This window comes from Schistocerca piceifrons, chromosome 1, assembly GCF_021461385.2.
Source record: "Schistocerca piceifrons isolate TAMUIC-IGC-003096 chromosome 1, iqSchPice1.1, whole genome shotgun sequence".
NCBI lineage: Eukaryota > Metazoa > Arthropoda > Insecta > Orthoptera > Acrididae > Schistocerca > Schistocerca piceifrons.
Genome location: NC_060138.1, coordinates 753,604,329 through 753,631,837, shown reverse-complemented (window position 1 = coordinate 753,631,837; position 27,509 = coordinate 753,604,329). Strand labels below are relative to the sequence as shown.

At 43.1% G+C, this 27,509-nt stretch overlaps 2 protein-coding genes across 3 annotated transcripts in view; one reads left to right on the top strand and one right to left on the bottom strand.

The window, feature by feature from the left end:
* Positions 1 to 27,005, bottom strand: part of LOC124712104 (kynurenine formamidase) — a 42,136-nt gene extending 15,131 nt beyond the window's left edge. The window contains exons 1-4 of one of the 2 annotated variants that reach the window (XM_047242405.1): positions 26,909 to 27,005; positions 23,824 to 23,914; positions 13,814 to 13,918; positions 6,058 to 6,192 (exon numbers count right to left, since the gene is read on the bottom strand). In XM_047242405.1, the coding sequence (XP_047098361.1) occupies positions 6,058 to 6,192; positions 13,814 to 13,918; positions 23,824 to 23,914; positions 26,909 to 26,947 (370 nt within the window). In that variant the 5' untranslated portion in view covers positions 26,948 to 27,005. The remainder of the gene's footprint in view (positions 1 to 6,057; positions 6,193 to 13,813; positions 13,919 to 23,823; positions 23,915 to 26,908) is intronic. The other variant, XM_047242412.1, reaches the window with a different exon arrangement.
* Positions 1 to 27,509, top strand: part of LOC124712121 (waprin-Thr1) — a 176,125-nt gene that overhangs the window by 55,537 nt on the left and 93,079 nt on the right. The gene's annotated exons all lie outside the window — the stretch shown is intronic.

Below are 27,509 nucleotides of genomic sequence, written 5' to 3'. Positions count from 1 at the left end.
GATTCTGAGGAAATTAGATTAGGGAATTAGACACGAAAAATTCTAGATGACTTTTTCAACTTGGGCAGCAAAATATGATGTCCGAAGTAGAGAGAATATAAAATGAAGACTGACAACAGCGAGAAAATGATGAATCTGCTATCTAACATCAGTTTAAGTATCAGTAAGCATTTTATGAAGGTATTTGTCTGTAGTGTAGCCTCGTACGAAAGTGAAATCTCGATAAGCAGTTCAGACAAGAAGTGAATAGAGTCTTCTGAAATGTGGTGTTGTAGAAGAATGCTGAAGATTACATGGGTACATCGAATAACAAATGAGGAGCTACTGAATCGAACTGGAGAAAAAGTAAATTTGTGGCATAACTTGACTAAAACATGGGATAGGTTGATAGCGCACATATCCTGAGGCATCATGGAATTGTGAATTTGGTAATGCGAGGAAGTATGGGGATAAAACTATAGGGGGAGACGAAGACTTTAGTGCAGTAAACAGGTTCAAATGGGTGCTGATTGCTGTAATTACGGAGAAATTAATAGGCTTGCACAGGATACAACAGCACGGATAGCTGCATCAAACCAGTCTACGGACTGTAGGAGACAACAAAAACAACAGCAACAACCCATCTAACAATTAAGGTGAAATGGTATACACTTTAATAATTAGAAATTAGAAATATTAAGGGAAAGTACACTAAGAAGATACACATTGGTAACAAAAGTGGTTCGGCTTGTAACTATGTAGATCACATTACTTGTAATGCAGAACAAAGGAAGGTGAAAACAGTTTAAGTAAACAAAACAATCTAAAATTCAATACAGTGAACATATCAGTATATTAAGAAAGACAAAAAATTAAAAGTGGCAGAAAACATTTCTTGTGACTGGCGCTCCTTGGTTTCCATACACTTGATAAACGACGTGTTTTAACCCATCTTTAAGCTGCTTACAGGTTATTAATCATTCGACAGGTGTTTAGAACTGGTGCATTATCAGTTGTCTTACACTGGTACCAGTTACGTACAAGCTGGAATCTTGTATACCACCTACGAATCCTTGAGGTAATCTGCGGTTTGTTGGAATGTTTGTGATTGACTGTAATATATGAATAATTTTGGGACACAAAGGAGGCAGCTAAGTGGATATAATTAATTGGAAGATCGTAGGTTTGGGATTTAAAAAAGGATATCGGAATGCGATCTGCGACTGAAAGTTGTTTCTAAGATGGAAAAAGGCGGGCCTTTTTTTGTTCAGTTGACAGTAAGTGAGTGAAATTGAAGATCTGGTAGTCTGTGAAATATGTGTGACGGAAGAGCTACTTCGTGTTGGGAAGGAATAGGTGTGATTCAAGTCGTCTGTGGATTTGGTTGGGAAGGACAGATTCAAGAGTCGTGCTAAAGACGGGTGATGTGGTGCAGGGAGAAGTTTGCATTAGGAGTAAAATAACGACATCTTTTCATCGCTGAGGGACAAAAATTAGCATACATTGTGGTGTTAACGTGGCAAAGGTTTGCACGCTCAACGAAGGCGTTCTTATAGGTAAATCCATGCAGCTAACGTTTCAATGAGTCGAGCTGTTAAAAGCCGTTTGCCAGAAAACGTCTGCCATATCATTTATCTGTACATTAATTGTAAGTCGATGGCGAGGTGCAAAGACGGTATGCACGGGTTTCGTCTTCTAGGAATGCCACATTTCTTAGCTGCATAGCGCAAAGCACGCCGTACCCTATACGGTACCTACGAGGTAACTGATTCATCATTTTTGGCAGAGCAGTGACAATTTGAGGTAACATGCCCAAGTGGAGGGTGAGATAGAAAGAGACTAGTGTTTTCTGCGATCGCTGGGCTAGACGCATCATGTGGACGCTGCCTGCAATTTCATGGCTCTGTTGGTTCATATGATGACAGCTCATCACTTACTACAAATGGGGTTGTCAGGTTCTGTAGATGCTACCACAGTATATCTCAGGCCAGACATTTCAAGTAACTTTCATAATATGAATTTGACCCTCACTACCCCAGCAGAAGTAATGTCCATCATAAAATCCTTAAAATCAAAAACATCTAGTGGGTATGACGAAATATCAAAAAATTTAACTAAAAAATGTGATTCTGAGTTAAGTAACATATTAAGCCATCTGTTTAACCAGTCGTTTATCAGTCGAATACTTCCTGAATGGTTGAAATATGCTGAAGTTAAGCCACTGTTTAAAAAGGGAGATAAAGAAATAGCATCAAATTTCCGCCCAATTTCGCATTTGCCAGCATTCTCAAAAATTTTAGAAAAGGTAATGTACAATCAGCTTTATCACAAATAACATACTGTCAAAGTAGCAGTTCGGATTTCTAAAGGGTTCTGATAATGAGAAGTCTATCTGCACTCACAGTGAAAATGTACTTAATACATTAGACAAAAATGGTAGGCAAATGGTATATTCCGTGATCTGTCAAAGGCATTTGACTGTGTAAATGACAATATCCTTTTAAGTATATTAGAATATTATGGTGTAACAGGAAATGCTGCAGAATGGTTCAAATCTTATATCTCTGGCAGGAAACAAAGGGTGTTATTAGGAAAGAGACATTTATTAAGCTATTAGGCCTCATCCAATTGGGAACTAATTACATGTGGGGTCCCACAAGGTTCCACCTTAGGGTCCTTACTTTTTCTTGTGTATATCAATGACCTTTCATCAGTAACATTACCAGATACCAAGTTTGTTTTGTTTGCCGATGATACAAACATTGCAATAAATAGCAAATCAAGTGTAGTCTTAGAAAGATCGGCTAATAAAATACTTGTGGGCATTAATCACTGGTTCCTAGCCAATTCTATGTCACTAAACTTTAAAAAAACGCACCACATGCAGTTCAGAACTTGTAATCGGTGTTCACGAGTACACGCCTAACATATGATGATAAGCAGATAGAAGAAGTGGACAGTGTTAAATTGTAGGAATTAAAGCTTGATAATAAATTCAACTAGGAGGAGCACACCACAGAACTGCTGAAGCATCTAAACAAATCTCTATTTGCAATGCGAATTCTGTCATTCATAGGAGATATAAAAATGAAAAAGCTTGCATACTATGCTTACTTTCAGTCCATAATGTCATATGTGATTATTTTTTGGGGTAATTTATCAAAACAAGCTAAAGTTTTCCGGGCAAAAAAACGTGTAATATATGTGGTGCGAACTCAAGAACATCCTGCAGAAGCCTGTTTAGGGAACTAGGGGTACTAATTACTGCTTCCCAGTATATTTATTCCTTAATGAAATTTGTCATTAAAAATATATCACTTTTTCAAACCAGCAGCTCAGTTCATGGAATCAATACTAGAAATAAGAATAATCTTCACAAGGATTTAAAGTCACTTACTCTTGTACAAAAACGTGTGCATTATTCAGGAACATACATTTTCAATAACTTGCCAGCAGCCTATAAGCTTAACAGTCATTGAAATTCAGTTTAGGAGAAGCCTAAAGGATTTATTGGTGGCCAATTCGTTCCACTCCATTGATGAATTTCTCAGTAGAACCAATTGATTTTTCTAACTTCTGCACCATTTCAGTGAAGTAATGTGTTCATTGCAAATAAGTATTGTAGTAGTTCTGTTAGACTATATGCAATTACCTTTTTTTTTAATTTTAAGTTCAGTGCATTAATGTGATCTTAGTAAATGAGTGTTTTAAAATTATCCTTTCATATAGTGTTCATTAAAAAAAAAAGACTATCCTCCCACTTGGGATCTGTGGAAGGTACAGTAGCTTATTTGTTTCAGTTGTAAATATTTGTCATGTATTATTGTTTTTCTGACATATTTTACATCCTGGAGGACCTCCTCACTACGGATCAATTGGAATGAAAGTAAATCTAATCTAATCTATATTTTTGCTGTTCGTGCAGTAAAACTACCACGTGAAGTATAACGTTATAATTTATTATTTCTTTACTACTAATTCTATTCACAATACATTTCGCAGGCGCTAGCCACATATACAATAGATATACCTGCCAAATTATATCATTGTACACCACATAGTTCATGAGATAAGACTTCATAAACATTGACTTACCTGAAAATAAAACTGCAGAGCGAAATTCGCTAGAGATATGGGCGAAATATGTATACAAATACATGTGAAATATGTTAAATATGTATGAAACGTATTTGACAATGCATACGCGGGCAAAGACACAGATAAAAACCTCATCCTAAACCCCTGGAGCGATTTCAGTGAAATTTACTAAACATATTAGTCACGATCTGGAAACAAATATTGTGGAGAAAGATCCACTCCTATTGAGGTGAGTGTGATAACTTGGAGAGAAAAGGGCGGAGGATGGGATGGATAGACAGCGAGGTTGATGGAGGAGATGAACACACATAGGGGCAGATGAGGTGGAATTAGAGGAGGGAGGAGGAGATGGACAGAGAACGCAGGAACAGATGGACGCATGGGGAAGGGGCAGATGGACAAAGAAAGGAGGGAGGAAGAGGTGGACTGAGAGAGGTGTAGGAGGAGATAGATAAGGGGAAGGAGGAGGTGGCCTAATAGAAAACTGGAACTAACACATACCCAGGCAACACCAGGTACAACATCTAGAATCTCTCAAAGAAAAATGTCAGATCGCATTGATTTGTGAGTCAAAATCTTGTATATGAGGGGAATATTTTCAGGGCATTAATAGTGAAATCATACTTGTTATATACTCAGAATAAATTTAAAAAATATTAGGATGCTCTCATTGTGAAGTGCGTATTTGGGTCTTTCTATTTTCTGTCTGTGCATTGAAAACTTGGAGAAACGGATTAGATGTTAGTGAAGGAAGGGACTGAAAATAATTAAGAGATAACAAACGATTAGCAGGCTTTGCGACGGCTGCCAGAAAGTGATTGAGTATTGTAAGCACCGCGATGGAGTACTTTCCAAATCTTTGACTAGTGTATATGTAGTGTAATGTTGAGTTTTGTACTTGTTTGTCATCAGTCATGGCGCTGTTCTTGTTTTTTTTCTGCCTGTAGGAGTTTACGAATGTTCAGTTGTTAGTGACGTGAGACAGCATTGTGGTCTCTAGTACAGAAGATTTGCTATGTGGGACATCCGAAATTGAGAGGCATGATAATTAATTTAGAGAGATCTGCTTCAGTTGTAATAGTTATTTATTCAGACCACGAGCGATTTCGGAATTTTAAAATTCTAACTTGAGGTTATGAAATTATTGTATTTGGTAACACATAAGATGCAGCCACGTCAGTAAGTCACAGTTGTAGTCGTAGTAGGCGTTCCTGCTGTGAAGCTCCCCGGCGGTAGATAGTTCCCACCAAAATGCAATGATAACAATTCTTACACTGACTGATCCAACCACGTGTCATGTGCTACCAAATATAATAATTTCATAAACCTGAAGATGGAATTTTAAAATCCTGAAACCGGTCGTGGCTTGAATAGATAATTAGTAAAACTGAAGTAGATCTCTCTAAATTAATTATCAGCTCTAGTACAGAGGAAGGATTGATTCATTCGACAGGATTTTCTCAGAGGAAATAGAGCACATAAGATGAGTATAGGTTGGCAGGGATAGAGTGGTTGCTTGGGACTGTGCATGTACAAGAGTTCAGGAAAGGTTCCTCGAATACAGGATGCAGTGAAGGGTCTCTCATCATAGTTTAGGAGGGTAGTCAGATGGCTTCCGATTTGGGAACAGTTAGTCCCAGAAATAAACATTCCAAATGACATGAGAGTTTCTCCAAAAACTGTCTTAAGCTGCCCACTCGCAGTTAGACCAGTCGGCCAACCCCATTTGGCGACTCGTCTGCCTTTGTGGTGTGCGAGTTCCGTCTCCACCAGCGCTCTGCTACCTGTCCAAATCTCTATCTGCAACACGACACTGTCTTTTTCCCTTCTGTTTTGGCGCAGTGAAAACTGCCACGCTACTGGCTCGGGCAGGGTTCATCACGCAGTCGCAGTATGCACACACACAGACGGGTCGCTGACCCGCTTAGCGTGGCGGTTCGCCGATACGTCGGCCAGTGAACGGACGGCTTTATACGTCACCTTGTGGAGCGAGATCGTAGCCGACGACGGCGACGGCGATGCCAGCGCCGTGCAGCGGCCGCACGCAGTAGGCGGACAGCTCCCGCGATAGCTCCTGCCAGTAGCCGCCGTGCACGTACACCAGGAACGGGCAGTCTGCAACCAGCAGCAGCCAGTCAGTGTCACAACGAGGGCCGCTATACAGGAGCAGCGTCAGAACGCGCGTTCGTCACCGTGCCAGCCCCAGATTTTGTACTGGAAATGTGTCTGTGCGAGAACGAACAAAGGCTGGCCTGTAACAATTCGTTATCAATTGAGAACCAGCTCGCTAAGAGAAGACGGAGGGAGAAATCATCTTGGCATCCCCTCAGATGGTTGGTTGATTTTCTAAAACAGGAAAGTAGCTGTTGTTAGATTAATAAATTTACTATTACTGGACGAACAGAAAAATCAGAACCTTAAACGATATGAAGTGTTGTAAGTGAAGTAAATACGTTTTCAACATGGAGCTTCCAATACGTCTGGAGTTGAAAGTTTAAAATCAATCTGTGTTACCAGATATTCTAAAGCAAAAACCATTCAAAAATTGGGGGTTTTTTCAGTGAACAATGGGGAGACGCATTTCAAGTTACTAGGCAGTCAGGGAAAACAATGAAATAGATCAGGGAGCAAGATAGAGCGGAAGACAATTTATGACTTTAATTAAAGTAAAGGCGGGGGATGGAAACTGGCGAGTAGGTGGTAAGTGGTCAGAGTGCTTTCATAGAGTCTGAGAAATAAAATAAAAAAAAGGTAAGCGAGTATATCACTTTAGAAAATGCGCTGTACAAGTATGGATGTGTTTTGCTGAATATAGCAATGCATCTAAAATACTGAAGGCATTTATACAACAGTGGATGGATTGTAGCGATGGATTAAAGACTTCCAGAACACTGATGACACAAATTAAATCTTAAGAGTACCTCATGTGGCTATCGCAAAGAAAGTGCAACGAGAGATCCAGAAGGCCAAAGCCCAGAGGAGTGGAAACCTCAGCTCAGATCACTATTTCTCAAAGAACAAAATTAAGCTTCTTCCAAGGAACATAAGGAGGACCCAATGGAGAAAAATCTGCTGGTTCGACCCAGAGTCAGACCTAGCAAAGAGTTTACCCAGAAGCTGGAGTCCCATTGGGATCAACTGCAAGAAACACTAGAGAAGATAATTAACAACACAACCCTTTTAATAAAACGGAATAAACATCCATTGTGCAACTGCGAATGTAATGTGGTTTTCTGACTAAGGTAAGCTTCGTGGGTGAAATGAAACTCAGAACTGAGGTAACTGAACGAATTTCACGGGCGCGAGAAAACACACTGCTGAAATTAGCCTCGGGGTAAGCGTGCTTTTGGTGAGAACCACTTGCTACATACTGAGGAAGGCTTCCAGAAGAACAAGTTCAGATTTCAAAGACCCTGATGGTAAAATTGCCTACAGTTAATAAGAATAACTGTCATATCATGGCAAATTATTTCGAATTCTTCCTCAATTGTAAGGCTCCAAAATCGAGTTTCAAGTTCTAAAACAGCCCACCTATCCGTCCTAATTCATCATATCCAGCAAGAGAAGAAATTAAACACATAACACATTCGATAAACAACAGCAAGGCAGCAGGCGAAGACTCGATAATTGCTGAGAAGTGGAAGAGTGTCGGAAACAAGGCTACTGAAAAACTAGCCGAGATAATCCACAACATTTACTAAACTGAGGAATTGCCACGTGGCTGGTTCCCTGCACCGACTTTACAAGAATAGTGACAGAATATATGTAAACAATTATCGTGTCATCTCTTCTCGTAATAACCTAGAAGATTTTTTTTTTTCAAAAGCTCTTCAAACTGGGGCAGAAATCAGTTGGATACTCAGGTGGGTGATTGCCAACGAGGCATCAGAAGAGGGCGCTCACGTGCCGAACAAATCATGAATCTTAAATGTGTTATTTCTTAACTGAAACGCAGAAGTAAGAAATTCGTAGTGACCTTCGTAGGCTTGTGATTCAATTGACAGAATAACTCTTCTCGAAATCCTCAAAGAATTTACGGGAAGTGGACAAAAATATGCGAACCCCACAAACACAAGACGTTAGACACTACTATGCCTAACATGGTGTAGGAAAACAGCTGGCATTCAAAACAGCTTCCTGTCGTCTCGAAATAGATAAATACTGACCGTTCACGGTTTTATGGAAAATCTTACACCATCGTTCTTGCAAAATAGTGGCAAGTCAGGTGACGACAATGGAAGTGGATAGCAATCGTGCACCCTTCTTTCTAAAATAGACTACAAGGGCTTAATAAGATTGAGAAGTGGCCACGGAAGATGTGAGAATTCATCCTCGTGCTGGACGATGCGAGCTGTGTGAACACAAGTCCTGTCTTGGAACTCAGCATCACCACTGGCGAACAAACATTGTACAACTGGATGGACCGGAACACCCAAAATGATCACTTAATGCTTGGCAGTTATGCGAACTTCCAGAGTAACCGAGGGGCCCATGGAATACCAGGATATGGATGACGAAATCATCACCGGACCCCGCCATGTTTCACTCCTGGGACGTGAAGTTGGCCACAGGTTGGATACAGTGTGAAACAAGACTCATCCGACCAAACGACTTTCTTCCATTGCTTCACAGTCCAGGTTTTATGGCTTCGGCGTTTGTAATACTGATGAGTAGTTTTGGAATTCCACCTCGCCCTACAATTGACAGCTTATGGAGCTCCCTTCGTGTCATTTTGGTGCTGACAGGGTTCGCGAATCGCGAGTGCGACATTCAGTTTTGCAGTGACTTTTGATTTCTACAGCTGTCATCCTCTTGTTTTTCGCCACAATCCTCTTCAATGACCGTCTGTCACGATCGCTCAACACATTCTATCATCCGCGTTGTGACTTACTGGATGATGTTTTCCCGCTTTACGTATTCGGTATAAATCTTGAAATGCTAAACACTTCTGATGGCTTGGTTGCTTAGGTACTCATCATATGAGCACCAGCAATTTGGCTTGACTTAGTACCGACATAGTGCACTCACAACCATACAGAACACTGTTCTGACCACGACTAATACTTACAAAGTGTTGAGGACATTGCACAGGTGCCGTTCTTAGTCAAATACAACAGCGCAAATTGCAGGCCTGGCTGACATCTGCATTTATGTTCAACCACGCATTTCTCGCCATGTTTCCATAGCGTTGTCCAACCCATGTATGAGTAGCTTAGATAATAAAACAACGGCTGTTATCTGACAAACTTTCAGTGACACCTCTTACAAAGTGAAGCTTTTGAGGTAGATCTCAGATGCCTCAGCCAGGTGGAGAGTCAGACAACGAGACGAACTTCAAAATGGCTCTGAGCAGTATGAGAATTAACACCTGAGGTCATCAGTCCACTAGAAATTAGAACTACTTAAACCTAACTAACCTAAGGACATCACGCACATTCATACCCCAGGCAGGATTCGAACTGGCGACCGTAGCGGTCGCGCGTTTCCAGACTGAAGCGCCTAGAACCGCTCGGCCACATCGGCCGGCCGGAGACGAACTGACGCATCTACTTTTCACCTGTTTACTTAAGAAAGTGACCCGGGAGTGACGATAAAGAATGGGCGGCAAAGATGTTGAAAGGGGACTCAGCCTTGGCTATTGATGCATGAATTCGGCAGTTCACTTTGTGCTCTTTAACAGATAGCCTTGCAATTTTTTTCTGATTATCTAGCCACAGGCGCAAAACAAATAAATGAAGACACGAGTAGCCTAGAGGGACTCTAGATATCCTTCGAGAACACTAAATTTATTACAAACATCAAGTAACCACCCAGAATACTAGAGGTAGAAGAAGCAGCAACGGACGGAGAAGTTTTCTAGCAAACAGAACAGAGCATATAGTTCTAGACAGAGAAAAGTCTTCAGACTTAAGAGTAACTCCTAATGGAGTGTTATTGCACTATTACTTTTCACAATACGTAGCAATGACCTAGTGGGCAACGCCGGAAGTTACGATAGGCTTTTCGCAGATGATGCTGTTGTCTACAGAGAAGTCAAAACGCTATAAAATATCTGCGATATGCAGAAATACCTACAGAGCATCGACGCTTGGTGCAGAGATTGGTGGCTGGCCATTAACAAAGAAAATGTAACGTTTTGCGCAGTAATAGGCAGAAACGTCCATTATTGCATGATTACAGAGCGGTTCTAGGCGGTCCGCAGCTCGTGGTCGTGCGGTAGCGTTCTCGCTTCCCACGCCCGGGTTCCCGGGTTCGATTCCCGGCGGGGTCAGGGATTTTCTCTGCCTCGTGATGACTGGGTGTTGTGTGCTGTTCTTAGGTTAGTTAGGTTTAAGCAGTTCTAAGTTCTAGGGGACTGATGACCATAGATGTTAAGTCCCATAGTGCTCAGAGCCATTTGAACCATTTGGTTCTAGGCGCTTCAGTCCGGACTCGCGCGACTGCTACGGTCACAGGTTCGAATCCTGCCTCGGGCATGGATGTGTGTGATGTCCTTAGGTTAGTTAGGTTTAAGTAGTTCTAAGTTCTAGGAGACTGATGACCTCAGATGTTAAGTCCCATAGTGTTCAGAGCCATTTGAACCACTTTTTGCATGGTTACATGATTGAATAACAATCTCTGAAAGCGGTCAGATCCATAAAATACGTAAGAGTATGGGTACAGAGCAATTTAAAGTGGACAATCACATAAAAATAGACGTAGGCAAGCCGTATGCAAGACTAAGATTGGTTGGAAGAATCCTCAGAAAATGTAGTCAACCCGTAAGGGAGATAGCTTATAAAACCCTCGTTCGACCAGTTCTGGAGTGTTGCCCGTACGTCTGGGATTCATATCATATAGGATTGATGATCCAAAGAAGAGCAGCACATTTCGTTACAGGATCATTTAGTAAGCGCGAAATAATCACAGAGAAGTTCAGCCAGCTCCAGCGGCAGACGCTGCAAGAGAGGCTTCCTGCATCACAGTGCAGTTTACTATTGAATTTCCGAGAGCGTACGATCCTGGAAGAGTCAACTAATAAAGTGCCTCCTCCTAGGCATATCTTGCGAAGCGACCATGACGGTAAAGTTAGGAAGATTCGATTGATTGATTGATGGATTGGGGGTGTTATGGGACTAAACGACGAAGTCACCAGTCCCAGAGAGAGATTCGAGCCCACACGGAGGCTTATCAGCAGTCGTTCTTCTCGCGAAACATTCGCGACGGGAACAGGAAGAATGAGTAGTGACAGTTTTACATAAAGCACCCTCTGCCACATACCGTAAGTTGACTTGAGGATATAGACGTAGATGTAGGTCTAGGAGAGCAGACGGAGCCAAACTCCTCCGACAAATAAGTCTTTGTATCACGGTGCAGAAAAATGGAAACAGCATATCAACAAATGTATCTACAAGAAGAAGTCAAAATCAGTTACTGCTAAAATATGACATAACTTTACAGTAAGACGACCGGAGGACATATATGCCGCAGAATGTCTTTGTCTAATCGAAAAATTAAAAATAAGAGCGAGACATATCTTAGGGAAAATCCTAGGTCCGATCGTACAAACTGGTGAATTCAACAGATGACAACCATGAGCTCGACAGACTTGTAGAAATAATCTCAGACACCATTCACAGGAGGAGAGTTGTATTTTTATGACCACATTGACTGTAAGAGACCTACAAGACTGAGCACTCAGATGGTCCGTTTATTTTGCAACGAGAAAGACGAGGATACCTGGTTCATCGAGGTTGGAAAAAGCTGCAAGAAGTGGGGACAACACAGGAAAATATCCACAAATGCATACCGCTCAAGGAAAACCTCTAAGAACTCCAAGGAAAACTAAAAATAAAAGAAGGGCTGTTGCTAGGAAGGAACAGCACAGAAATCGAATGCAGGAATACTGGGCTACAGTTAAAGTCGAGATGAAAGGAAAAGGAAAACCGCCGCTGAAATTGAATTATCTGGAGTTGGCCAACAAGGAAAGTATAAATCAGCTGATGCGTAATCGAGCTCTCTATGGTTTATCCCTCAGAAGACATTGTTTTACCACCCCTAGGGGTAATTACCCACAGGAAGGGGGAGGCACAATAACCCGATTAAAATTACTTGACACTTGACACCTGTCACTTGCCACTACAGTGTTGCAACAGCGACTGCCGGCTACCGCTCGGTTGTAGGCGACACACAAACACGGCGGATCATTTCACTAATGTTGTTAATGTGTAACGTGGAGCGATGTTGGAAGTGACTGCCCACGAGGTATGACTGTTAATTTAAACTCATTTGTAACTTAATCGCAACCTCATGCTACTCTGTGCGTCCGAGAGAACGGCGGACAACAACCTGCGACAGACCTAAAAATCACAATCGCTTTATTCCCGGCGGTTAAACCTAACCTCTGCGAACAAACATAAGACAGGAAATTTCAGTTTCACCGCTAAAAGGAAAATTTAATTTGTAGGTATCATTGGTTCCTGAAACTGACCGGCCAGGTTAGCCGAGAGCGCTAATGCGCTGCTTCCTGGACTCGGGTAGGCGCGCCGGCCCCGGATCGAATCCGCCCAGTGGATAAACGACGAGGGCCGGTGTGTCGGCCAGCCTCGATGTAGTTTTTAGGCGGTTTTCCACATCCCACTCGGTGAATACCAGGCTGGTCGCCATGTCCCGCCTCAGTTACACGGCTCGCAGACATTTGAAAAACGTTTGCACTGTTTCATGGCTTACACTAGACACGAACAGCTGAGATTACCTACATCCATCCCTGGGGGTAAGGGGTGGAGACAGAAAAGGCATCCGGCCATCCTCTGACACTAACATTGCCAACTCCATAGTAACAGGGCTGAACCCGAGTTGAAGTGGGGCAAAGACCCAAGCAAATAATGATGATGACGATTGGTTCCTGAAATTGTCCTCATACTAGCTAAACGAGCTGCTGTGTTACCAACTGCCGAGCAGTCCTGATTGGCACTTGGTTCCACATTAAAGTGACACAGGCAGATTCTAAACGAAAAAAAAACTGATGCGAAGAAAAATAAGAGCACATAAAAAGTTATCACGATCAACAAAATGACACGGCAAAGTATTAGAAGTAAAAAAGAAAAACATTTAAGCCAGTTAATTGAATAAAAACAGTAATCAAAGTCATTCGATTGGATTTAGGAATAAAATAATTTTCTGTATTTGATGGGATATGAACCTAGAACCTACACGCCAGGTTTGTACGCTAACCACTGCACTACACCACTACACTGAGGAAGAATATTTACGCCTCCGCTGAAGCAGTGGCAACGATGAATTGAAATCTTCAAAAATTCGGCTTCAGACAATGTGTGAAGCTCATCTAATGTAAACCAATTTCTGTGATTATAACTGTATGTGTAACGCTGAATCGTGTCTTCTGCGGAAGGACAGAGCAGTGTTTGGTTAAAGCTCTGTATGAAAAGTGTGTATTTCGTCTGTGTATTTCTGTGCCTGTTGTTTTTGGTGTCGTTATCATATGTGACGAAATGTGAAATAAAAAGGCCAGACAGACAATTCGGGATCCAAACACACGAAGAAAGAAAGCTAGCCAAGGAACCGGAAGTGACCTGACCAGTTGTTGTGGCACTATGGCAACGGCGAGCGGTTCGGACGTGACGCTGTGCCCTCTGACTAGAGGAAAGCAGCTACAACGTGTGAAGTGTCAAGTAGCAAGTACTTTTAGTCGGACTGTAGTGTAGAGGGTATCGCAGGGCAGCAGCGGCGCGCTCACCTCCGGGCAGCTGCGGCCCCACGAAGAGGTCGACCAGCTGTCTCGGCCCGGGCCCCACGCGCGCCGTCTCCAGCGGCGGCAGCTGCGCACGCACCCGCTCGCTCTCTGCAACAACAGCAGCAGCACACCTCGTTATCTTGTCGTAACCCGCCCATTACGTCGTTACAAGGCAAGGAAGGGAGAAGTGGCACAGTTCACACCTTTCTTCGTCGTCCAGTTCCAGAAGGATCATTGTTCTGAAGCGTAAACCTAAGTCGGGACGCCTAGACGGAATTTCAATCGTGCTCCTTGCAGTACCTTACCAAAGTCTCAACTGCTTCCAGAAAAAACTGTTTGCAATTAAAGGAGCGCTAGTACACTTTCTTCCTGTCCGAATAACAAATAACAAACTCAGAAAAAAGGTAGCACTTTAGAAAAAGGCCACTCACTAATGTCGTGTTATCTTCATTCCACTTACACATAGTCATTAGCGTTCTTAATTACGTCTAAAGTACTAATGCCAACGTTCATCATCCACAAAATACCATGGTAGATGTTTCAACAATTTTGTAATACTTACGGTACGAATATACTAATAATCCAGATGCCCTACATATATTAATGACTTTCCACTCTATATTCACGAGGATGCAAAGGTAGTTCTTTTTGCTGATGAAAATGGTTCAAATGGCTCTGAGCACTATGGGACTTAACATCTGTAGTCATCAGTCCCCTAGAACTTAGAACTACTTAAACCTAACTAACCTAAGGACATCACACACATCCATGCCCGAGGAAGGATTCGAACCTGCGACCGTAGCGGTCGCGCGGTTCCGGACTGAGCGCCTAGAAGCGCTAGACCACCGCGGCCGGCTTTGCTGATGATACGAGTACAGTAATAACATCCAACAAACAAGAATTAACTGAGGAAATTGTAAATATCGTCTTTTAGAATATTATTAAGTGCTTTTCCGCAAACTGGATCTCATTAAATTTTAATAAAATACAGTATACAGGGTGAGTCACCTAACGTTACCGCCGGATATATTTCGTAAACCACATCAAATACTGACGAACCGATTCCACGTGAGGAGAGGGGCTAGTGTAGTTGTTTAATACAAACCATACAAAAATGCATGGAAGTATGTTTTTTAACACAAACCTACGTTTTTTTTAAATGGAACCCCGTTAGTTTTGTTAGCACATCTGAACATATAAACAAATACGTAATCAGTGCCGTTTGTTGCATTGTAAAATGTTAATTACATCCGGAGATATTGTAACCTAAAGTTGACGCTTGAAACCTCCCACGTTCAGTTGCGTGTTGTAACAAACACGGGCCACGGTCGGCGAGCAGCATCTGCAGGGACATGTTTACGATGACGACCGTGTTTACGAGTATGGCTGTGGTGCACTGTTGTGGTTTCGTCTAGCTATTGTTATTCTGCATTCGTCTCCGCACGCAGACCAACTCTAGTACACCGTGTTACCAGACGTCTGTGATAGTGTAGTGTTGTAGGAACTGTGACCATGGTGTATTCGAACTCTGAAAAGGCGGAGATGATAATCATCTACGGCGAGTGTCGACGAAATGCAGCTGAAGCCTGCAGGGTGTATGCAGAGCGGTATCCGGACAGAGAGCATCCAACGTGCCGCACATTGCAAAACATCTACCGTCAACTGTATGCAACAGGTATGGTCGTAGCACGCAAACGGGTCTTTAACAGGCCCGTCACAGGAGAAGCGGGTGCAGTTGGTGTGTTAGCTGCTGTTGCCATGAACCCACACATGAGTACACGGGACATTGCGAGAGCCGGTGGACTGAGCCAAAGTAGTGTCATGCGCATACTGCATCGTCACCGCTTTCACCCGTTTCATGTGTCGCTACATCAGCAATTACATGGTGATGACTTTAATCATCGAGTGCAATTCTGTCAATGGGCATTAACAGAGAATGCGTTGCAGTTCTACCTGTTTACCGATGAAGCGGGTTTCACAAACCACGGGCAGTGAATCTACGGAACATGCATTACTGGTCCGTGGATGATCCTCACTGGCTCAGACAGGTAGAGCGACAGCGACCGTGGACTGTAAATGTATGGTGCGGAATCATTGGCGACCACCTCATTGGTCCTCACTTCATTGTAGGGGCCCAAACAGCTGCAACATACATCGCGTTTCTACAGAATGATCTGCCAACGTTGCTCGAAAACGTCCCACTGGAAACACGTCGACGTATGTGGTATCAGCATGATGGTGCACCTGCACATTCCGCAATTAACACTAGGCTGATCCTTGACAGGATGTTCGACGGGCGTTTCATAGGACGTAGAGGACGCATAAATTGGCCAGCCCGTTCTCCTGATCTTACACCTCTGGACGTCTTTCTGTGGGGTACGTTAAAGGAGAATGTGTACCGTGATGTGCCTACAACCCCAGAGGATATGAAACAAAGTATTGTGGCAGCCTGCGGCGACATCACACCAGATGTACTGCGGCGTGTACGACATTCATTACGCCAGAGATTGCAATTGTGTGCAGCAAATGATGGCCACCACATTGAACATCTATTGGCCTGACATGTCGTGACACACTCTATTCCACTCCGTAATTGAAAACGGAAACCACGTGTGTCCGTGTACCTCACCCGTCATGGTAATGTACATGTGCGTCAGTGAAAAAGACCAATAAAAAGGTGTTAGCATGTGGACGTAATGTGCTGTTCCAGTCTCTTCTGTACCTAAGGTCCATCACCGTTCCCTTTGGACCCCTACGTAATTCGGTGCTCTCCGATGCACACGATCGAACAGCGGAGGAGTGGTACTCAAGCGTCAACTTTAGGTTACAATATCTCCGGTTGTAATTAACATTTTACAATGCAACAAACGGCACTGATTACGTATTTGTTTATATGTTCAGATGTGCTAACAAAACTAACGGGGTTCCATTTAAAAAAACGTAGGTTTGTGTTAAAAAACATACTTCCGTGCATTTTTTTATGGTTTGTATTAACCAATTACACTAGCCCCTCTCCTCACGTTCGGTCTGTGGAATCGATTCGTCAGTATTTGATGTGGTTTACGAAATATATCCAGCGGTAATGTTAGGTGACTCACCCTGCATATAGTTCCGTACAGTAAAGGGCACTAATAAACATAGAGTTCGAACAGTAGTCTTTAGCTAAGGCAGAATATACCAAACTTTTGGGTGAGTGCGTTGATGAGAGATTGAATTTCAAGAAACAGATCGATGATCTGTTGAAACGTATGAATTCAGCTACTTATGGCATAAAGGTTACTGCCAATTTTGGTGATAAACATATCAGTAAATAAGTCAGCCACGCCTATTTTCATTTACTGCTTTCGTATGGCTTCATATTTTGGGGTAATTCGCCATTAAGGAAAAAAGTATTCTTTGCTCAGAAGCGTTTGATCAGAGCAATAGCTCGAACCCACTCAAAATCATCTTGTAGACATTTATTTGAGGAACTAGGGATATTCAATTCACATTAGCTTCACAATACGAATGTATATATTCGCTTAGTAACCCATCCCAATTCAAAAGAAATAGCAATGTGCATAGCTACAGCACTAGGACAAAGGCTGCTAATTTCAGCACAGCAAGGTATCAATTATGCTATCACAGAAGTCTTTGGTTACTTACTAAATAGCATCAAAAGTCTGACAGATAGACAACCAGAATTTAAAAACAAATTAAGAGAGTATCTGAATGATAACTCCTTCTAGTCAAAGAATGAATTTTAGATTTACGTTACTAATTACACAATAATTTAAAAATAATAATAAAATAAAATAAAATAAAAAGTTTTGAATTATGAGATGTAAAGAGAGTTTTGTTAAACTGACACGTTCTACATCATTAAGAAGTGTTCTGTTCATGATCTATGGAGCAATTATTTTTTTAATCTAATTGCTAATCTAGCCTTCTCTACTTCCGTTAAGTATATATTCCCATGATTCGGAATAATAAATAACACTGAACATTGAAAAGTACTCAGATAGTACCTAATGATACTGCACAGTGCTCGAGATACTGGACGCGTTGCACCACTCCCTCGTTGTCAGCGGCCACCTCTAGATGGCAATTTATAAAGAGCTTGTCCCGATCTACAGACAGGAGGGTATGTAAAGTAAACACGCTGCTGGGATTTAAATTAACTTCCTGCTCAGTCTCTACAGTGGAAAGCATCGGCTTCGTACTTACTTGCAGAGGGTCCTTGATTAACTAGGACACCAAGAGTGGTGGATAGGAATCACAACTCGAATAAAAAAAGTTAAAAATGATCAGGCAAATATTCTGAAGGATTCGAGGAGCATGAAAGGGAAGCAGTGGTTGAGAACAGAATGAGACAGGGTTGTAGGCAATCCCCGATGTTATGCAATCTGTAGACTGAGCAAAAAGTAAAGAAAACAAAAGACAAATTTGGAGCAGGAAGTTCAGAGAGAAGAAATAAAAACTTCGAGGTTTGCCGATGACAATGTAATTCTTCAGAGATAGGAAAGGACTTGAAAGAGCAGGTGAACGGAATTGACAGTGTCTTGAAACATTGTGCATTCCGACGGACTTGAGTATTTCCAGCACGAATTATCCAAAATAGCTACAGAGTGGTACCGGGAACACTCATCTGAGTTTAAACTCTTCCGCTGACCATCGAAATCCCCTGACAAGGACATTATTGAGCTTATCTGGGATGCCTTGCAACGTGTTGTGCAGAAGAGATCTCCACCTCGTCGTACTCTTGCGGATTTATGGACAGCCCTGCAGGATTCATGGTATCAGTTACCTCCAGCACTACTTCAGACATTAGTCGAGTTCATGCCTCATAATGTTATGGCACTTCTGTGTGCTCACGGGGGTCCTACACGATATTAAGCAGGTGTACCAGTTTCTTTGGCTCTTCAGTGTAGTATATACATAAGATCAGACAAAGCTGTTGTAACCAAACCTATAGTGTTTCCGTGCTTGGGAGAGACTATGTAAATAGATTCTGTCACGCTAGGGAGGGGATACTGATTCTACATGATTGCAATCACGTTGACAAGTGGGGTTGCTGCTGTCATTTCTTACCAATGGCCGGCACTGTCGATGATCGGTCGAGGTGCAACGAAGTTGCGCACGCCTTTTAAAAACAGTGACCTCTGTTTTCGAATGACGTTACGACCTTCTGCTGTAAGTAATGAACAGGGAAAACTGCAACTTGGCTCTGAGCACTATGGGACTCAACATCAGAGGTCATCAGTCCCCTAGAACTTAGAACTACTTAAACCTAACTAACCTAAGGACATCACACACATCCATGCCCGAGGCAGGATTCGAACCTGTGACCGTAGCGGTCACGCGGTTCCAGACTGAAGCGCCTTTAACCGCACGGCCACACCGGCCGGCTATTGCAACTTGCACCAAGGCTGCTCGTGCCAACAGCACAGCGCGTTCGCAGCGACGGCGTCTGGCGGCAGTCCTCAGTCCGGGTGGAAGGTAACAGAGAGGTGAGGCAGTGAGCAAATAACGCTGGTGGTGGTCGCACTCTGTGTCTTGATACTCTTCGAGGCGCCGCACTTCAGTGAGCTTTTGACCCTAAAACATAGGGCACTTGCCAACCGCTTGGAGGTGCAGATTTATTAGTTACATGTTCTCTAGATCATTTGAACGACTTTTTTTGTAGACATTCAGTTTACCGGATTTTACTCCTTTCTGAGTCACTGACAGCTTTAACAGTGGACAATAAAGGTCATTTTTCCCTCCAGTGCTGTAGATACGTATGAGTACATCACTGTTTTCAAATTTTCATGGATTATTTACGTCGAATTTCAATAGCAAAACACGTCTTGTGACAGCGGAGTTAAATTGCCTAGCTCTTTGAAGAGGTACCTACATCACGTCCGTGGCTGAACACCGTTATTATTCTTACTGCTCGCTTTTATGCAGTCAATACTTTCTTTCTAAGTGATAAGTGATCCCAGAAACTTATTCTATATGGTATTACTGAGCGGAAATATGCAGAATATGTCAGCAGGTTAATTTGTTTGTTTCCAAGATTAGCAATCGCACGAGGAGCAAATCTAGCTAAAGTTAATTGTTCGAGAAGCTCAGTAATATGCTTCTTCCAGTCCAAGGTTTCATCAATATGTACGCCCAAAAATTTGGAGCATTTTACCCTATTTACTCACTCCTGCCCATATTATTGTTGGTATGACTCCATTTGTTGTGCAGAACTGAATATAGTGTTTTTTATTTTCTTCAAAATATGGGGAGAATTCATTTTCTGAGGACCACATAATACCCACTGACAACATTTTTTTCCTTGAGGCTTTTACTATTTCATGTGTGTGTGTGAATGCATTCTCATTCGGGCAACGCTTCTGGAATCCAAACTGTGATATGATAAGTAAATTGTTTCTACTTAAATGTGAGGCTGCTATTGAGTGCATTACTTTTTCGAATATTTTGTAAAAAGATGTCAGTAAGGGAACTGGACGATAATTGTTTCTTGTTGGCATGTGTGTTTCGACTTGTCGGCATGCCGCTTAAAAAACACACTGTAGAAGTTTTGATACAAATTTGCGTTGAACACAGTTACATCGGTTTTGGATGCGTTGCAGAATATCATGAATGACTGACTGAGATGCAGTGATTTCGACCAGCACGACAGAGAGCTCCCCAGCCGGCCGCGGTGGCCGTGCGGTTCTAGGCTCTTCAGTCCAGAACCGCGTTATTGCTACGGTCGCAGGTTCGAATCCTGCCTCGGGCATGGATGTGTGTGATGTCCTTAGGTTAGTTAGGTTTAACTAGTTCTAAGTTCTAGGGGACTGATGACCTCCGATGTTGAGTCCCATAGTGCTCAGAGCCATTTGAACCATTTAGAGAGCTCCCCGAGGGATATCTGACAGTGGATTGTGCGGCACTTACTACCAATCGAGAAATCCCGGCAAGGCACACGTATGAACCATACAGTTCAGTTCAGAGAGGCCATAAATAATGATGAGCACTTTAACATTGTCTATGCTCAGGATTAATTACGTAAAACAATATGTTATACGTTATAATGATGTATATTGTCTGAATTACAAAGCTGACGTGAGATTTTCGTACCCCCTCCCCTGCCCCCCCCCCCCCATCCCCCTCGCACATTAAAAGAGATTTGGTGAGATTTAGCCGTACCCTTCTCCCTTCCTTTTTAAGCTTACGTAGTAATGGACATGCAAACATGCTAACATCAATGAGAGGTTCTACCGATTAGTACTTGCCGCGAGGACAATGTCACTTATGACAGGCGGAACGTGATATATTTTCGGACGAATGCACGCCAAAGAAGTGGTTTCATTCTCTTATTAGAGGCATTTTGTTACCTATTGTCAGAGTCGTCTGTACTCATCGTCATCTACTGATTGTCTTCACATGATCACTGACTTAATTAATTCGCCTTGTGACTTCCTGGCATGATCTACGAAAGACTGTACTGACGGACGCCTTCACAGACTGCTTCAGTGAATTCCGAATTTGCTCAGTGGTACTACCACTAGCGCTTTAAACTCGACGCCGTTCTTGACCACGTAAGAGGCAAGACTGCGAGGTGGCCTTCACTTCTTTGGTCATGGGGTCCAGTGTCCTACAGCAGACAACGAGCTTTGTTATCTGTCCGCACCACGGCGGACCAGGATTCGTTTCTAGAGGCCACAAGCAACACAGTGTCGAATTCCAGTGGCGGAAAATACATTTGTAAGATAGACGCCGCAAGATGCAATTGCGTTTAGGTCAGCGTAAGAACAATTATTATACACACATCAAAAAAAGTTTTGCATCACCCCGGTTCCCAGAACTCCTAAAGCTAAATGTTGACTGTGGATATTGTATCACAGACGCAGTCCCTTTGACTGTTCAGAGATGCCACCAAACCCACCCAAAGATGTAGACAACCATGCACGGCCGTATGGCCTAAGGCGTCTTGTCACTGTCCGTGCGGCTCCACACGTCGGAGGTTCGAGTCCTCCCTCGAGCATGGGTGTGTGTGTTGTCCTTAGCGTAAGTTTCTTTAAGTTAGATTAAGTAGCGCGTAAACATAGGGACCGATGACCACAGCAGTTTTGTCCCATAGTCTTTACCACAAATTTCCAACCACGCATGAGCAGCGCCTATTAGACAAAGGGGGTCCGACAGCCGATCAGTTCCAGTCATTCCACCAGGAAGGAGGAACACGGCTCGTGTTGTCTGTAGTTCGACCATACCTAGACGGTCAACACCGCGGTTCGATCGCGTCCGCATTGTTACTTTGTGCCAGGAAGAGGTCTCAACAAGGGAAGAGTCCAGGAGTGAACCAAAGCGATGTTGTTCGGACATGGAGGAGATACAGAGAGTCAGGAACCGTCGATGACATGCCTCACTCAGGCCGCCCAAGGGTAATACTGCAGTGGATGAATGCTACCTATGGATTATGGCTCGGAGGAACCCTGACAACAACGCTACCATGTTGAATAATGCTTTTCGTGCAGCCACAGGACATTATGTTAACGACTCAAACTGTGCGCAATAGACTGCACGATGCGCAACTTCACTCCCGACGTCCATGGCGAGGTCAATCTTTGCCACCATGACACCATGCAGCGTAGTAGAAATGGGCCCAACAACATCCCAAATGGACCACTCAGGGTTGGCATCACGTTCTCTTCACCGATGAGTGTCGCATAAGCCTTCAACCAGACAATCGTCGTAGACGTGCTTGTAGGCAACCCGGTCAGGCTGAACGCCTTAGATACACCATCCAGCGAGTGCAGCAAGGTGGAGGTTCCCTGATGTTTTGGGGTGGCATTATGTGAGGCCGACGTACGCTGCTGGAGGTCATGGAAGGCGCTGTAACAGCTGTACGATATGCGAATGCTATCCTCCGACCAATAGTGCAACCATATCGGCAGCATATTGACGAGGAATTCTTCTTCATGGGCGACAGTTCGCGCCCTGACTTCCTTCAGGATAACGACATCAATGGCACTGAGCACTATGCGACTTAACTTCTGAGGCCATCAGTCGCCTAGAACTTAGAACTAATTAAACCTAACTAACCTAAGGGACATCACACACATCCATGCCCGAGGCAGGATTCGAACCTGCGACCGTAGCGGTCGCTCGGCTCCAGACTGTAGCGCCGGCCGGCGATAACGACATCGCTCGATTAGAGAGGCCTGCATGTTCTCCAGACACGAACCCCATAGATCATGCCTGGGATAGATTGAAAAAGGCTATTTATGGACGACGTGACCCACCAACCACTCTGAGGGATCTACGCCGAATCGCCGTTAACGAGTGGTACAATGTGGACCAACAGTACCTTGATGAACATGTGGATAGTACGCCACGACGAGTACAGGTATGCATCAATGTCAGAGACGTGATACGGGGTATTAGAGGTACCGGTGTGTACAGCAATCTGGACCACCACCTCTGAAGTTCTCGCTGTATGTTGGTAAAACATGCAACGTGTGGTTTTCTTGAGCAATAAAAAGGGCGGAAATGATGTTTATGTTGATCTCTGTTCCAGTTTTCTGTACAGGTTCCGAAACTTTCAGAACCGAGCTGACGCAAAAGTTTATTTGATGTGTGTAGATGACTCGTTTGTCTTTGTAGTAGAGCCCAGATATTATCAGTGTCGTGAATATTTTATTCCCCCTTACGTTATTGAAGGGTTGCTAGGTTCACACTGCGTAGAAAGAAGCATATTTTTCCATTTTAAGTCTCAAGTCTTGTCAGCCTTGCAGACTTTGTAACAGTAATCTGATTGTATTAGCCTGAAATTAGCATTGCGTTGATCTGTTACCATTAGTTATTTGTTCCTGTAATTTCTTGTTTTGGCAGTGATTGCTTCTTCGCCTTTCAATTTTTTTAGCGCCATATTTCCGTGGTTTAGAGCTCAAGAAGAGAGGAAACGTGAGTAGAAGTTAGCATAATAATTTGGAATATGACAGGAAGTGCTGTGTTTGTTGAATAATATAAAATTCAAGTCAGCTGGATTCAGCTCATACCTTCTTTCGCGAACCGGACGTGTTCACTGATGACGTAGTCGGCATCGCCTCTCCGAGACCATCGACTAGGCGAGTACTGCTCCTCCAGCTCCTGCAACAGGGTTCCCATGAGAACGGCACAGACATGCTGCTGCTTCCAACACATGATGTCCACGCACTTACACTCACTCTTCGTAGACTTTACAATCACCACAAACACGAACGTTTCTCTCTTTCAGTACAATGCAACTAGATTTTTACAACAGACGCCTAACCTTAAACATCGGAATGAAGCATAATCTGTGTACTGGTTGTCTCTTTCATTGTAGTAACGTGCAAATTTACGAGATATTTTTATATGATATCTTGTGTGTACAGAGCTATTCAGAAGTGAAAATTAGATAAATTTAAATAAGCGCCAAGAATCTGAAATATGACGATTTATTCACGATTAGTTTCGACTGAACTATCTTCTGGTCGAACTATTAACATAGTGCCAAAAAGTATTTAAAATGGTGAAATGACGCCATTGATAATTTGAAACCAGAATTCCGTGATGTAAAACCTGCAAGTATAAAATTTCGTAAAAATGACATTTGGAGATTGAAACCATGATCTCTTGAGATTAAATACTTGCCTGAGGCTAGGAAAATAACAATGTCTGGAATCAAACCATTGATCTCTTGGGCTGAAATTAGTGCACCTATCGAATTTTGAAAAAAAAAGAACGTCCCCTTTGGGGGTCAAACCCAAACTTAGGATACAATGCCGCTAGGCAATAATGATACTTGCGAAATTCAAATAAATTATGAAAAATCCTAACAAAAAAACAACAGTAGCAATGTTTTGCAGATAACTGTCACCAATGATACCCAAACCCATGACTTGGTAATAAGGTGTCTACCAAGCGTCGAGACACCAAAAATATCAATTTCTGATAAGATGCACTCACTGAGTCTTCGACCAGGACGTGCATAACGTAAAGCCCCGTATGTGGGTACTGTCCGCCATTGTTTCTCGCCGTGTGGCCTAAGGGAGGTAGGGAATAGTTTAAAAAAAAAATCTTCACAGAGCGCAAGTGGTGTATTTGGATTTCTTGTCTCCGCCAAAATTTGAATTTCCTTCCAGAGGGTTGAGGAGAGGGTGACTTAATTAGCTATGTGAAATCAGAAACTAGTCTATTAGTGAAAAAGGTAACTGTCAGTAATATCGTTACCGGCACAAAGTCACTATTCGTTAATAATCATACATGCCAAATCAAAGAACATAGTTTAGTGACTGATTACTACTGCTTAAGCAGTTAAGTATGCCACTAGTAGAATGTGCTTCTAGCGTTCATAACTATTTCGTTAATACTTCATGTCTACTTGGAGCAGTCAACATTGTAGGCGTTCTCAACTAGACACAGTTTCATTGAAAATTTGGCCTCACAGCAAGTATTTCAAGTTTTCTAGAATGATTAACATCGGAGGACACATGTGAGATTCATATTACACCACTTTTACTCATCAACCACATCAGTATAACAACAGTATCGATTACGAAACACCCTCGGTGATGAAAATAGATTAGAGAGAGTCATTAATTCAGGTACACACACGCACACGCTCGCATACACACACAAACACACACACACACACACACACACACACACACACACACACACATGAAAAACTAATCACATTTCACTGTATATTCTACAGTGCATGTAGTACTGCAGTATTGCATGATGCCGTTGATCGGATGGAACGTATTTTCCCCCATCCATATGTGACTGAAACCCACCTAAGTACCCGAGTTCGCTATCGCACATCTTTGCGGTGGCTCTAGAATCGTAACTACCCGGTTCGAACCCTGGTGGACGAAGACATTTTCACCACGTGTATCTGGGCGAAAATGGAAGGAGAGGTAGTGACGTAAAGTTCCTCATGACCAGATTTTGCGCCAAAGTGCAGAATTAAATTCCAAAATCCTCTGCAGTGTTTTATGAAGTGACGGTGTGTGATACTATTGGTGGTAATCCAGATTTCGGTTGAGAACGTTAAAATCGGCGGCACGCTTGGGTGCTGTTCGAAAGCAGTACATGTGTGCTAAAACCGGGTTTCGCTCTCTCCGTTTCTTCATGAGCATACAACACGTACATGTCACCACATTGTACATACATTCGCTACAGTTACTTACACTCAACAGATACGCGTAAGACGCAAGTACTATAACTATTACTGGAGGTGCGAAAAAATTTTATCATTATGCAGGAGAGAATGGTATATGAACCAATAAGCACGTTTCACCTGCTCGAAAAATATCTCATGAATCTTGGAGGTTTGACCAGTACGAACAAACTGTATTATTCAAGAAACTGGTCTGCTGACCGAAAGCTTCTAAATCCTCGTCCTGTTGAAGATAATAATTGTCGGTCAAGTGGATACTGTTCACTCTCCCATCACGTTAAAATTCCTGTTAAAGCTGAGAATTATCCTGGGTTGCCCAGGCAGTTAGCAGATGTGGCGTGGGACGTTATTTCACGAACAAAATTCGTAATACACTGACCCAATTGTCATAAATACTGCTTAAATGTAGCTGACATTCGAAACGATCAAGAACTAATTTAACAAAACATCGGACATATTTTTTTCAAAAAAGACACTTTGCACTGGATAATTACATCGTTCTGTGCACAGAAAGCAACGTGTTTCGAGAGCCTCAGACATATTTCGTTGTCAGGAGAACTGACTGACCACCTGAAGACACTTACTTTAAGGACAATACACCGATTTCATGGTCAGTTTATTTCACTGACTAATGCCGCGCTCATCACATTTTGCAGCAACGAAAGCCAGGCAGCTGCTCTGACTTTACACAGCCCTGCCTGTTGTCTACACACGAGGTAGACACTGTCCTCCGGTGGTGCGAGGCTTACGTAATGATTTTCAAATGTCGTGAAAGTCACATCGTGCCAAGGCATGGACTAAACTCTACGCCGGGTGGAAGCGATCGTAGCAGAGCGGGAGCCTTGTGCTTCACACAAGACGTGTGAGCAAGCTGTGTGCTATAAACGAACTTTATCTTGAGATATATGTGCGAGGCGGCGGAGAGGTTGACATACCTGCCGCTGGGCGCCGCTCGTCGCGCTGTCGTCCGCCATGATGTGCTCGGAGAGGCGGCGCCGGGGCCACTGGGCCAGGCGCTCCTGCTCTGCCACCGTGACGTAACAGTCGGGCGAGGCACGGCGGGTTATCGTTACCGACGCGTTTGCAGACGCGTGATCCGATTACACGCTCCCCTTGCGACCGTCGACTCGTAACCCCGAAGTCAGCCGACAGCGGAAACCGATGTGACGCAGCTGCAAGGCATTGGACCCATTTTCGGGACAAAATGTTCAAACGTGTGTGAATTCCTAAGGGACCAAACTGCTGAGGTCATTGGTGCTCGATTTACACACTACATAAACTATCTTATGCTAAGAACAACACACACACCCATGTCCGAGGGAGGACTCGAACCTCTGGCGGGAGAGGCGGCGCAATCCGTGGCAAGGGGCCTAAGACCGCGCGGCCACTCCGCTCGGCCATTTTAGGGAGGGCGGTTGTCCAAATCAGATTTAAAATTTGAACTGTATTCCTAAATACTGGCCCTACGACTTATCTTAGAAGATAGATTAAGGAAAAGCAAACCTATGTTTCTAGCATTTGTAGACTTAGAGAAAG